At 41.7% G+C, this 14,546-nt stretch overlaps 1 protein-coding gene and 1 long non-coding RNA gene across 2 annotated transcripts; both read left to right on the forward strand.

The window, feature by feature from the left end:
* Positions 1 to 36: 36 nt before the first annotated feature.
* On the forward strand, positions 37 to 2,663 carry LOC113616243 (uncharacterized). Its single transcript, XR_003431255.1, has 2 exons — positions 37 to 190; positions 2,546 to 2,663. It is a non-coding gene; the product is annotated as an uncharacterized LOC113616243 (long non-coding RNA).
* A 136-nt stretch (positions 2,664 to 2,799) lies between these two features.
* On the forward strand, positions 2,800 to 11,973 carry LOC113616219 (zinc finger protein 501-like). The gene is given in 4 exon segments (XM_027099569.1): positions 2,800 to 3,221; positions 3,353 to 3,500; positions 8,584 to 9,011; positions 9,013 to 11,973. Coding segments are annotated over 4 exon segments (1,095 nt in total). The 5' UTR covers positions 2,800 to 3,204; the 3' UTR covers positions 9,515 to 11,973.
* Positions 11,974 to 14,546: the final 2,573 nt, after the last annotated feature.

Genomic DNA, 14,546 nt, shown 5'->3' on the forward strand with positions numbered 1-14,546 from the left:
GGGCAGGTCACTTAAGCTTTTTGCGTGTTTCCAGGTTGTAAGTAGAACACACAGCGCCGCACCCATCATAGCGTGCCTTAAGCCTCCTCCTTTCCCTTCCTCTCTTTGCGGGTCATTTATGATCCAGACGGAGTGACTGTACTGATGGGAACACTGCGGACACATTCTGGTTGCGCGATGTGCCTGCCTGGTAAATACATTCAGGTTGACGGGGGTCGGGATGGAGTGGGGGATGCTGTCCAGGGAGGCAGGTTGGCAGGGAGGGGAAGAGGACTCGGGGTCGGTGAACTGGAATTAGAGAAGTGATGCTCGCAGGGGAAGCGCGCCTAGGAAAGTCCCCGCCCGCTGCCCCGCGCGGGGGAGGGCGGAGGGACTCAACGACGCGGAGCTGGCGCTCGGGCCCTCTTTTTAAGATGAGGCGAGTTACAAATCAAAACCCCACAGGCCTAGGCGTCCCGATGTGCAGACCTCGCTGCAGGCACGGGGCGCTCGGCCAAGCCAAACGGCTCGGACCTTCCCGAAGCCGGCGGAAGCGCAGGCGCAGGGCTGGGCCGGGTTCGCGGACGCACTTCCGCCGCCTGTAGGTCTGGGGCTCCGAGAGGCTGGGTAGGTCCGGGTGGCCGCCTTCCCCGGGCGCTGGTAAGACTGGCGGGAAGACGGCCCCCCGTCGGGGCCCGGGACCCCGAGGTCGGCTGGACGCGGGTGGGAGGAGCCACCTCCTTGGTCAGTCGGCGCTGGAAGTGCCCGCGGAGACCCCGCAGCAGCCGGCCCAGCTGGCGGCCGGCGCCCCAGAACGTTTCTAAGACTCGCACTCCTGGGTTACTGGCGCTAACACGAGTAGTTCTATTCTGACCACCCGTTTGTCCAACGTGGCCGCCTACTCCCGGAAGCCTTTTGTGGTCTGCCAGGTCCTTGTGGCTTGAAGGACACAGACAGCCGACACCTCCTGAGCCTTGGGCTAGTGTAGTGGTTGGTCACAGTGATGTGCCAGTGCGGTAAATGAGAACGGGGTTTGTAGTCTAGCCGGTTAACTCACTATATTGTCTTACTCTTTCGAAGATCCAAACCAGTGGAAGACATGTATAAGCGGCTCCATGTCCTTTATCTTGAATGATTCCTAAAACAATCTTTCTCCAAGCCCAGTCTAGAATCTCCTAAATTAACCTTTAGGGCCGGGAAGGTGAAGGTGTTTTGGAAAGTTGCCCATTGAGTAACAGATGCCAGGCACAGAGAAGGCACTAGAGGGCCTCCTTGCATCGTCCTATATTCTGTGCCCGGAAACCTAGACGTGTACCTGAGCTCGAGGCGTGATCCCTGGAGCCAGCACCTGGATGACCAATTCACAGTGGTAAGTGCATCCCTCTAACTGAGGTCTTACTAAGTGCCAGGCACTGAATTTAATTGATTCTCAAAATAACACTATGTAATAAGGTCTGCCGTTTAGTTAATTGCACTGTAACATTATTTTCCTGGTTTTGTAATTGTGCTGTGGTTATGTAAGATGTTAACTAGGGGAAGCTGGGTGAAGGTTATAGGGATTGTTCTGTACCTTTTTTCTGGCAATTTTCTATAAGTTTAAAATTAGTTCAAAATGAGACGTTTAAAAACCTCTACGATATTTTTACAGAGGGGAAAACAGAAGTTTAGAGATGTTAAGCCACCACACATAAGAAAAGAGGATTCAAGCCCAGGTCTTTTGGAATCCACAGCCCGTGCCCTTAACCACTGCCTGCCATGCTAATTAGTTGGTAATCCACATTTCTGCAAACCCATAGGCCCTGCTTAAGTCTGTTGCTACATGGAAAACTGAAACCACCTACCCCCACGCAGCCTACTACCTACACTAACATAATTTGACTGTTCAACTGTCTTCCCTAAATGTAACTCCACTATTCCACTTCTTTAGCAGCATACCTTTACTATTCCAGGAAATTCTTGCCCTAGAAAGTAAAAGTTGCCGATAATTATATTTGTTTCAAGAACTTGCCCCCTCAATCCATTTATGTGAACATCAAACTGTTCAACTTTCAATGGATAGGATCTAGACATTTTGTAACTGTCAACTCAAATTCTGCACCTTGCTGTGCCCATCAATCCTAAACTATTGTATCATGATCCTTGCCCAATCCTTATCCTGCTTTGAAAGATCTGCCCTAAGCCCCCAAAACTTCATAAATATCCTGACTTTGCCTTCTTCCCTGGGAGACACTACTAAGACTCTGTCAAGTAGTACTCTCTAAGAATAAACTTGGGCTGGCCTTATCAACTGATTGTTTTGGTGTTATTTGGAGGAAGCAAGCATCCAACAATATTCCCAGTATTGTCAAAAATGCAGTCTCCTGACAAACTTCCCTTCTCCTACTTGGAAAAAGGTTTGAATTGCCTTAAACTTATTTTTTTTAATTTTCTTTATTGAATTCTCTTTAATTTGGGATTGAGCCTCCTTTTTCTTCTAAAACAGAAAGATTAGACTTAGTGTGTGAGCTCAAATATTGAAGCAGCCTGCATATACATATCTTTTTAACTATGGTTTCTGTAACCTTAGGAGTGTGCCCTAAAGGATAACACGTATCAGCAATCCTCCTCTTGGCCCATTGGAGTGGGAATAGCTGCTGTTTTCCTTCCAGATGTTCCTGAAGAGCCAAAAGGGCTCTTCGAAGTAACTAATAAAAAAGGGCCTGCTCGGCTTCCCTGGTGGCGCAGTGGTTGAGGGTCCGCCTGCCGATGCGGGAGACACGGGTTTGTGCCCCCGTCCGGGAGGATCCCACATGCCGCGGAGCAGCTGGGCCCGTGGGCCATGGCCGCTGAGCCTGCGCGTCCGGAGCCTGTGCTCCGCAACGGGAGAGGCCACAACAGTGAGAGGCCCGTGTACCGCAAAAAAAAAAAAAAAAAGGCTTGCTGTGAGTCAGAGATCTGGCACAAAAGGGAGCAGCCAAAACAACCAGGAGTTATTCTGCCAGCGCTTCCAACATTTCTGCTACAAGGAGACTCCTGGGCCCCATGAGGCCTTGAGCCAGCTCTGGGTGTTCTGCTGTGAGTGGTTATGGCCTGAGATACACACCAAGGAGCAGATGTTGGACTTGCTGGTGCTGGAGCAGTTCCTGACCATCCTGCCTGAGGAGCTCCAGGACTGGGTACAGGAGCCTCAACCAGAGAGTGGGGAGGAGGCGGTAGCTATGCTGGAAGATCTGGAGAGGGAGCTGGATGAATCAGGCCAACAGGTAGGAAAGGGCCCTATGCTCAGCGGAGGGATAGTTGGGAGTGAGCTTCCAGGCTGGTCCTTTGTGGGGTCTCTGGGTATCATTTACTCTATTGGCCCTTCAGATGCCTAAATGAGCTTGCTTGTCCTCAGGTTTCAACCCAGGCCTGTGCACAGGAAGTTCTTTATGAGACATCGGTACCTCTGGACCCAGCTAAGAAAGCAACATATCTCCAGCCTCAACCCATGGAGATCCAGCTTAAGGGTGAATCTCAGGACGCTCTACAGCAACAGGATTGTGGTTAGTATTGACACTTAGGTCATATGGCTCGCCTGGAGACCTTAGAATCATTCATCATTCAGCAGATGTATATTGAGTACTTATTATATGCCAGGCACTGTGCAAGGCACTAGGTGTAATAAGCAAAGTGGACATGATCTTTGTTTTCATGGAGCTTATAATAATCTGATGACAGAGGCATTAAACAAACAACCACACAAATAAATATGCCATGATAGATTGTACATGGGGGGAGAGGGATGACAGAGAAGGTGTCTTTGAGGAAATAACATGGTAACTGAATCCTAAAAGTAGAGTAGGAATTAACCAAGTGAATAATAGAGGGGAAAGCATTCCAGGCCAAAAGAGCATGTGCAAAAACAAGTGTGAAAGAAATTGGTGGGTTTGAAAGACGGCCAGTGTGACTGGAACGTGGAGAGACAGGCAGAGTAGCAGAGAGAAGATGGTCAGGAACCAGAAAATGGGGGCTTTGTGGGTCCTGTTAAGAAGTCAGTAAATCTTTACCTTTCACTGTGTGTAAGCCTAGCTCTGGGTTCTTTGAGGATCCCTGCCCTAAAGGGGTTGAGTATCCATAAAAAGATAGCTGTTGATTTGAGACAGTGAATGATTATGTGCCAAATTGGAGATCAGGTTCTTAGGAGAAGAAATCTACTTCTTCAGGCCCTGGTGGTAGCAGAATGGCTGGGATTTGAACTGGGTCATAAAAAAAACGGGTAGCATTTCACTGGGCAGAGAACATCAGGAAGGCTGTTGCTCATACTTCCTCCTCTTGTAGCTCTCTCTGTCCTGCTACCCTGTTCTTCAGTTCTTCAGTGGAGATTTCTAGTTATTTAGCCCATTTTTTTCCTCCCAGTGCTCTTTCCTTCCCTGTCCTAACAGACCCATGACATATTTGGGTTTTGCTAATATGCTCAACATTCTCCCAGCCACCCTCACTGCACTGCCACACACATCACCACCCTTTTGGATTCATAAAACACCACCTGTGACCATACCTTCTCCACTCGCCTGCCAAACCAACTCAGAGCTATTCTTCAAGACTCACCTCAGCTGTCGCCTCCTTCAGGAAGCCTTTCTTGATACTTTCCTACATGTTTGAGTTATGTGATACCTCTTGTGCATACCTGTCACAGCAGTTAGCATATTGTATTTCCACTTCACTTGTCTGAAGCTCCTTCCATTGATTACAGTTGGTCATTCTTAGGAACCAGTTTCTTTTTTAAATGTGAAATGGACATTTTCTTTAATACTAAGATGTTAGTTAAGTTTTCTGACATGTTTTATCAATTTCTGAGGCACCATTCTTGTATGCCAGCACCTTTTCTCTGGATTCACTCTTGTTGAAGTTCATCCTTTAATAATTATTTTGTTGAGTCATTTGTTGAGACGTGGATGGATCTAGAGACTGTCATACAGAGTGAAGTAGGTCAGAAAGAGAAAAACAAATATCGTATATTAACGCATGTATGTGGAACCTAGAAAAATGGTACAGATGAACCGGTTTGCAGGGCAAAAATAGAGACGCAGATGTAGAGAACAAACGTATGGACACCAAGGGGGGAAAGCCGTGGTGGGGGGTGGGAGTGTGATGAATTGGGAGATTGGGATTGACATGTATACACTGATGTGTATAAAATGGATGACTAATAAGAACCTGCTGTATAAAAAATAAAATAAAATAAAATTCAAAAATTAAAATAATAATAATTTTAGCAAGATTCTTTGGGTAGTAGACTTAGTCTTTGCATGTCGGAAAATACCCTTATTTTGCCCTCCCTCCTTTTTAATCATGGTTTAGCTAGTGTAAAATTCTAATTGACAATTTTTTTTCCTCAGCATTTTGAAGACACTACTTCACTGTCTTCTAGCTTCTATTTGCTATTAAAAGGTTACTATCAGTCTTACTGCCTTGTAAATTTTTTTAGGAATTCCATCTTTATCCATTAGTGGCTTTTAGATTTACTCTTAACCTTTATGATCTGAATTTTCATTAAAAAGTGTGTCCTGATAGGGTTTTATTTTTGTTTGTCTTGCTTCATCTGAAAATCCTCTTTTGCTCTAAGATCTCACGTTTTTCTTCAATTCTCGGAAAATTCTCAGCTACTAATTCTTTAAATTGTGCTGCTTTTAAAATTCCTTATATTATTTTCTTCTGGAGCTCCCAGAATACACTGATTAGAACCTACTTATCAATCTATTCATTTAGCCACTTTTTCACATATTTTATGTCTTTGTCTCTCTGTGGTACATCCAAGTGGATTCCTCTTCTGTTATCTTTGAGTTTATTCTGCCTCTAGTTTATTCACTTCTAAAATTTCTATTCAGTTTTTATACCACATATCTTTGTTTCATTTTTGCTTATTTTATTTCATAATTCCATGCTTATTTGCCATGGATGGTATGTCATCATTTAGCTCTTTTAGGTATCTTTATTCTACTAATTTTTCAGGATTTTTGATGAAAATAACTTCATCTGGATTGAATTCATGTTCCAATTGACTTTGTGAACCATCTTTCTTAGTGTTCCATTCATTCTGAAATTTTCATATCTAGGCTCACTTTGAGTTCTTTCTGATCTGTTTAACATCGTCTGCTTCCATGTTTAGCTATTCTGTTGTTACTGTTACCTGGCCCCCTGGAAGCAGGTTTTAGGGCTCCTGTTTCATGTCATACACAAATATCACCAGTGTAGTCACAGGCTTCCAGGTGGCTTGACATGGTTCTTGGTCAGAGTTGTATCTTTCTCTGTATGTGTCTGTGTGCTTGTGTATGTGTGTACCTGCGTGTCCCACCCAGCCTCTGGCATCAAGCAGTGAGCTGGTGCTACTCCTTTCAGGAAGTAATTTTAGGTCCCCATTTTCCTCTGGGACTAAGATTTCAGTCACTCTCTGGGGCCCAGCAGACCCACAGCTTCAACTGTAGCCACCATTGTGTATTTTTGTTTCCATTCTGGTCCGCAGAGATGTTTCTCTTACTTTTTAGCACAGATGGGTTTTTAGATTTATTTTTATTTTTTACTCAGTGTATTTAGAGCTGAAGTGTGAACTCATGGCACCATCCTGCCTAGAAGTATACCATTTTCCCCAACCTTTTTAAAATGTATTTATTTATTTCTTTTAGGCTGTCTTGGGTCTTCGTTTCTGTGCGAGGGCTTTCTCCAGTTGCGGCGAGCGGGGGCCACTCTTCATCGCGGTGCGCGGGCCTCTCACTCTGGCGGCCTCTCTTGTTGAGGAGCACAGGCTCCAGATGCGCAGGCTCAGTAGTTGTGGCTCACGGGCCTAGTTGCTCCGCGGCATGTGGGATCTTCCCAGACCAGGGCTCAAACCCGTGTCCCCTGCATTAGCAGGCAGATTATCAACCACTGCGCCACCAGGGAAGCCCCCAACCTTTTTTAGACAGTTAGAAATTGAGTTTCTGTGCTTACTTTATTATATTAATCCATAAATTTTTTTCTCATGCTGATACGGATTTTAGTTCTATTATATGTGCAATGCTGCTTTGTAACCCATCTGCAGTAGCCATTTTTTAATTTGCTAATGGCTCTAAAAGACTATGTTCTTGCATAAATGCATCTCTTTGTGTAATTTGCCTTTACATTCTACACAGATATATCTAAGGTAACTGTAACATAAATTAAAGTTTTAAAGCACCTAAATACTTTAAGATAACCTTATATAAACCACTAACAATGAGGGTTTTTTACCATAGTGGCAAGCTGGTTTGGTGAGGAAATTATTGCAGGTTCCTGTCCTAAAAGGAAACCCCGAGGAAAGGCTTCTCTCACTCTTGGCAACATTCTTTCTCAGCTCTGCCTTATCTCTGGGTTTCTGCCCTTCACAGAATGGGAGCTCCAGGACCCAGAAGTGGCTGTCACTTTTCTCAGGCAGACTGCCAGTGAGCTTCTTCCCTCATCCACACTCTCAGAGGTCTGGAATGTGCTGTTTGACCATGGCTCCTTCTCACCCCTCATCCCAGAGTCTCTTTAGGCAACGCATTTTGGCACAGTCAGCCCAGTGCTTCTGCTTAGAGTTAGGTCTGACTTGTACTACATCCTAGATCTTCAACTGGCTCCATAGTAGTCTTTCCCTTTTTTCTCCCATTTAATATCTTTTATAACACAAAGCAAACCACTTTTCCCTGCATTATTTCTACATGGTTATAAATTCTGCCCTTTACTCTGGGTCCTAAAAATGTGATTACTTCAGGGAGAACATGGTTTGAATGGGACAATCTCACTTTTTCTCAGAAACTGTTGATCATTGAGGAAGTGGCCACATCTCCCACCCTGGAAGAGTGGGGGGTGTCGGGACTCTGCTCAAAGGAACCTCTGTAGGAAAGAAAGGCAGAGGAATTATGGAATCATGCTTTCCTTGGATGAGGTCAGATGGGAGTCTAGGGTCTGCTAAAGAACCTTCTCTGTGCTAGTACTGGTTTCCTGGGAAATCTCGAATGACCCACAGAATGTAGCTTCAGGTTTGACAGATTTCCAGTGTTCTTTGCAAGAAGAGTAGTAATGTCTCTGGGAGCTAAAGCAATTTCTGTCTGTCCCCACATGAGAACATCCTCTTTTACCCCCTGTGTCTAGACTCTAATCTCTTTGTCCTGCCTGTTTACAAATGTGATACTTCTCTGTGGCTGATCCTAGAGGCCTTCAGAGCAACCTGCACAGAACTGTTTCATGACTCCCAACTTGGTACCTGCCACTGTCAGCTTCCTGTTTCATTTTGTTCCTCCCACAGTTTCTGTTCTTTCATCCCTCTCTACTCAACTTTTGGCCTTCCTGTTGAACCCATTCTTATCTTAGGTCTTCTTCTGTTGTTTATGATGCTTGTTCATTGGACCATTCTTAATCCTCCCTGATTTTTCTCCACTGTTTTCTTGAATCACCCCCTCCCAGTCCAGCCACTGCTAGTCCTCTCTTCTTTTGTCATCTCCCAATTTCCTCCTCAAACGTTGTAAAACCATTTTGTTGGTATATTGAAGCTGTGTACTTCTAGTATAAGTGTTTCATTTTATTTCCTGTATATTTCAGTGATATTTGAATACTGTATTTTTTATTTCGGATGATGTGATACGAATTGAGAAAGAAGAATTGGTTCAAAAGCAGGAGCTTACTGTAGATATGGAATCCCAAGAAAAGTTATCAGACCAAATCAATGGAGAGGCTCTTGAATGTGGAGAAACCCAAGAACATGAAGGATGGACAGAAAGGTATCAGAGAAACACTTCAAATGACAGAAGATATAAATGTGATGAATGTGGAAAAAGATTCTCTCAAAACTCAAGCCTCATTAGACATAAAAGAATCCACACTGGAGAGAGACCCTGTTCATGTAATGTATGTGGCAAAACTTTCATTCAGAGCTCACAACTTACTGACCATCAGAGAATACATAGCCAATTAAAATCGTATCAGTGTGATGAGTGTGGAAAAGCCTTTTATTACAGTTTACACCTTGTTCAGCATCAAAGGACCCACACTGGAGAAAAACCTTTCCAATGTGATGAGTGTGAAAGCTTTTCATTACAGCTCAGGCCTTATTCAACTCCAAAGGACCCACACAGGAGAGAAACCATTCCAGTGTAATGACTGCGGGAAAGCTTTCTCTCTGAGCTCACATCTGATACAACATCAGAGAGTCCATACTGGAGAGAAGCCATACCAGTGTAGTGAGTGTGGGAAAAGCTTCAGTCAGAGTTCAGGCCTCTTCCGTCACCAGAGAATCCACAGTGGGGAGAAACCATATGAATGTGATGAGTGTGGAAAGACTTTCAGTCATAGTTCAGCTCTTGTTGGGCACCAGCGAATACACAGTGAAGAGAGGCCCTATGAGTGTTATGTGTGTGGGAAAGCTTTCAGCTATAGCTCACATCTTCTGGGACACCGAAGAATCCACACTGGAGAGAAGGCCTATGAATGCGATGTGTGTGGAAAAGCTTTCCGGCAGAGCTCACACTTCATTGTACGTCAGCGAATCCACACTGGAGAGAAGCCCTGGCGATGTCAAGAGTGATGTAGAATTTTCCGTCTATGCTCATTCCTGTGGGACATCAGAAAAGCACAGCTAGATGTAGGGAACTCTGTGATCCTATTGCAATTTCAGCTGTCATTTGAAGATACTTATAGAGGCTGAAATAGGCAGACACCTGACAGCTTACCAAGCAAGACATTGTGATGTTCTGCCACTAAGCACATCATGTGATGTACTGGGACTTTGGAAGGGCTCATTCCATATTCTCAAACTTTTCTTCTCTGAAGCAAGTGGCTCAGGCTATCTAAATGGTCTGTTAGACAATAAACAAGATTTTAGAGATTACTACTGTTTCTTTTCCCTTTCCCTTTTTATTCTCCCGTTTTCTTTGGAGTTGGAATAATAATCTTGTCTAAAGTGTGAATTTAGAATTAACATCTGATCTGCATTTTTTCTAAAAACCATGAATTTTTGCTTAGCTTGATAAAATACATTAACCAATCAATTACATACACTAAAACATTGTGCAATACAAAAGCCATTTTGTAATATTGGAATGAACTATGATTTGCACGGGTAGGATGTGTTAGTGGCAGTAGAGCAAGAAGATTTACCATGCAATTTCCCAGTGACCTTTCACATCTTAAACCAGAGAGGGCAAACAGGCCAATGGGCTGTAGTTGGCCTGCACATGCATTTTTCTCACAAAGTGTTTTTGTTTTTTTGGTGATATAAAATTATTGCAACTACTTAAGTTCACATAAAGTCTGACTTTCCAGATTCTCTTACAAAAATGCATGATGTGGCAACCCTGAGCACCACATTCCCATGTGGGAACAACTGACTGGAGCTGATTATCACTGTTGTCTAGTTGGACATGGTCCCCACTGCCACACAGATTCCTACTGTCTTATATCCCCCCCTTAATTCATTTTGTCTGTGTGAACCCTGCCCCTGCCCTAAGGGTTTCTCAGAGAGGCTTCAGGGCTCTAGGTCTCTCACCACTGAAACAGCTTCATTTTAATTTGTTTTAAATATTGGCCTCTAAATAAGATTTCTCTGAAGAAAGGGTTTTCTGCTAGCAACAGTTTGAAGATTTAGATTAAATAATAAATTCTAAAATGTAACTTTTGAGCACCTGAAGGTAGAGGAAAGCCACTTTAAAATTTTCTTTAGATAGAATGTATAGGTAATCTATTGAAAGTCAATTATAATAGCTTCTAACCAAATTCTTAGAGACCAGTTAATCAGGTGAGATGAAAAACATAAAAACACATGAAGAGAGTCAACATTAAGTGAAAAATTGAAAAAATGCAAGGCCAAAAGCAGAGACCATTTGGGAAAGAGAACCGTTGAAATGTGAAACATTCAGTAATAGGAGCAGTTGTGGGAAAACAGTGGGATGAGGCCTTAATGGGAGAGTAGGCAGAAGTGAAAAGAAAAAGCAGCTAAGAAATGGAAAGATGGGGATAAACTCTACGAGAGGAAGAAAGCGAAGAGAAGTTAGGGAGAAAAGGGAAAGACCAGAGATGCCAGAAAAACAAACTTCAAAGAGGAAATGGAAGCAAAATTAGTGAAAACATAATAAATGAAAAAGCAACCTTTAAAGAAACATGAAGGGGAGGTTGAGGGTTTGTAGAGGCTAGAGCCCATGTTTTGATCGTTAACCTCCCAGTGACTTCAGAGTAATAATCAACCCTTTATTTCTATGCCATGTAGGCCAAATCCCTCATATGAAAGATCCTAACCCAAACCTGAGTTCACTACTCTATTTACCACTCAGGATCCTGGTCCTGCACGGGTCTCTGAGTGTTGAGACACAGGACGCCCCTCTTTACCACTCTAAGCCCCAAATTGTTGAACTCTGCTCAGCCTGAACTCTACCTTCTTAGCAAAACCAAACAAGCAGAAGGATTCTCCTGAGGAGCAATAATATATTCTTGGCCTCTCTCTGCGAGGCATGTGGCTTGCCTGTTCCACTAAAGAGGAAAAAGCATGATGTTGTGAGATAGTAATATCCATTATAAATTAAATAATGATATATGCAAAAGGAAAAGCCCTTTGCAAAGTATAACAGTAATAGCTACCGTCTGTTGAACCCGTGTCCCACACACTATACCAAGCACCTTATTATCAATATATATCTCATGTAAACTTTCCACCTCTTCTATAAGCACTATTTATTATATCTCAATGTCTATATATAATTTATTCTTATGAAAAGCTTGTAATAAAATGAAAAGTTTTTATTATATTAAAATGTTAAATAGCCTGTTAAAGTGCTTTTAGAATAAAATCACACAACTATGTAAAACAGATTAAAAATATCAAAAATTGGAAGGGAATGACAACAAAATATCAATAGTGACTGTATTTAGGTGATGAAAATGGAACTATTCTCTTCTTTTCTTTCTACTTGTCTTATATTCCAAATGGAAAATTTAGAATTTATCCTACACATGTAATAAATACTTTTAAAAAATTAAAATGCTACAGAATTTCCTGAGCCTTTCTGGAGATGATTCTTTGATAGTTTTTTCAATTATTTCCTTTAGGATTGGTTTTTTTAGATTTTTCTACTTCTTGAATGAATTTCGGAACTAATGGTTTTTTCCCAGAAAACGATCAATTTCATTAAGATTTTTAAAAATTTTGGTAGCATACTTACCTCATCTGCTATTATTTGTCATTGATAACTTAATTTTCTTCTCTCACTTGGATTTACCATAGGTTTGTTGTTTTTATGGGCTCATTTACAAAGATTTCATTCTTGGATTTAGTTATTAACATGACTTTTTCTATTTTTAATTCATTTACTTTTATTTTTCTTTTCTAACCTTTTCCTTGGGAATTTCTCATTCTTTTTCTGATTTCTTCAGTTGAATTCTTAGTTCATTTATTTTCTCTCTGTTGAAATAATGAAAGCAAGTGAGTATATACATCTACCAAGTGCTGATATTTTTTTAAATTGTCCACTAGTGTTTTTTCTGGGTTTCTGTTTTGCTTTGCTTTGTTTCTTGGTAGTTTTGGAAGATATAACCAGAGGGGGAGAAGGGAGGACTCTCCTTGTCATACATAGACTGTCTGCTTATGCCTTAGTAAAGAGGTCAGAGAGGCTTTATCCAAGTAGAGGAAGGACATACCTAAGCCAAGGGCAGAGCCAGGATTTTAACAGGATCTGTGACAGTGGTTGGAAGCCTCATTTTGTCTGGTGTTCAACCACTCAAGTTACCACAGCTGGTGCTCCAAGGCGCTGGTGTGTTGATTCTCTGAAGTTGACGAGTGACTGAAGCCAGGGGTACCTGAAGAATACTCTGGGCTACGCAGTATGTTCACGGCCTCTAGCAAGGTTTGTGTTTGAAAACCTGATAAGAGAATTTGATACAACAAGGCACTAAATAAGGAGGGAGAAACATGCTAATAGTACACCGTGCACTAAAGGGGGAACAGGAAATAGTTAAGCATTTTCTAGATGTTTTACTTGCTCAGTTGGCTATGAGGGACATATTATGCCAGTCAAGGGAAAGGGCTTTGGCTTTCCATCATGTAATTCTAGTGAAAGAACAACAGGGGGTATCCTTTGTCTAAATGTTTCTCCCCAGAGAGGAGAGTTTTCTAAAGCTTACATGAAAGTCACTCATTTCTACGCTTTCTAAATGTTCCACCCATGTTTACTTGATCACTTATATTTGCCTGAAGCACAGGGAAGTTAGATCTGATTTTCATCTTAAAGGAGTTATACTCTTTTACAGGATGACTTGTCAGGCAAAGAATTTCAGAGAGAGAAAAGAGATATTGATGGCATTCTCCAAACAGGAAAATTGTTTGTAAGTTGTGAAGAATAAATAGGGTTTAAAAGCAATTATCTTTTTCTATTTATACCAGTATTAAGTTTTTATAAAAATTAAACCTTAACAGAAATATATAATGTATAAAATGCAAGTTCTCTGTAAGTTTACCCCAAGTGATAATCACTGAGAACACATTTAAGATGATTATTTTACAAAAATGATCATATCATACTGTTTTGTAACTTACTTTTTTTACTCAGTATGTCTTTGGCATCTTATAGTTTTTAGTTTTAAAAATGATCAGGGTATAAGGGCTTCCCTGCTGGCACAGTGGTTAAGAATCTGCCTGCCAATGCAGAAGACGTGGGTTCGAGCCCTGGTCCAGGAAAATCCCACAGGCTGCGAGACAACTAAGCCCGTGTGCCACAACTACTGAGCCTGCGCTCTAGAGCCCATGAGCCACAACTACTGAAGTCCACATGCCTAGAGCCTGTGCTCCCAACAAGAGAATCCACCACAGTGAGAAGCCTGCACACCAAAACGAAGAGTAGCCCCGGCTCACCACAAGCAGAGAAAAGCCCACGTGCAGCAATGAAGACCCAACGCAGCCAAATAAATAAAATAAAATTTTTTAAAAAGTGATTGGGTATATAGAAATTTAAATTCCCAAATGCTGGATATTCAAGTTTCCCCATTTAAATAAAAAATGTCTCTTTGTACACATTTTCAAACATTTGTATAAGTATTTTATATGGATAATTCAAAGAAGCTAAGTTGCTGGATCAAGGAGTACAGACATATTAATTTTAAGATGCCTTCCAAAAATATACAACTAACAGTGCCTCTATTTCCACACACTTTCTAATATTGAATATTATCGATTTTTTGTCTTTAGTAATGGAAAGATTTTTAAAATCTCATTATTGTTTTAATGTAAATTCTTTAAGTAGTAAGTTTGAATACTTTTTAACAGTCATTTTTGTCTATCAATATTTGTGTTCTATAAATGCCAACTTAGGTCCTTTGCCAATTTTTCTACTGGCCTGTTCACGTTTTTCTTTTCTTTTTTTTTTTTCAAGAGATCTTTGCTTATTAGGAAAATCAGCCCTGTGTCTTTGAGATGTGTGGTATATTTTACTCTGAGCTTATATTTTAGGTGGTTTTTTTTTCATTCAAAAATCCTAAACTTTTCCATCACCAGTTCCGTTTATCTTTCTCTTCATGGCTTTTCAGTTATGTCTTTAGGGTTTTTTATGTCACACTTAGAAAGTCCCTCCCCACTC

Source organism: Aethalodelphis obliquidens, unplaced genomic scaffold (genome assembly GCF_003676395.1).
Source record: "Aethalodelphis obliquidens isolate GAN/ISIS:26980383/991018 unplaced genomic scaffold, ASM367639v1 scaffold133, whole genome shotgun sequence".
Lineage (NCBI taxonomy): Eukaryota > Metazoa > Chordata > Mammalia > Artiodactyla > Delphinidae > Aethalodelphis > Aethalodelphis obliquidens.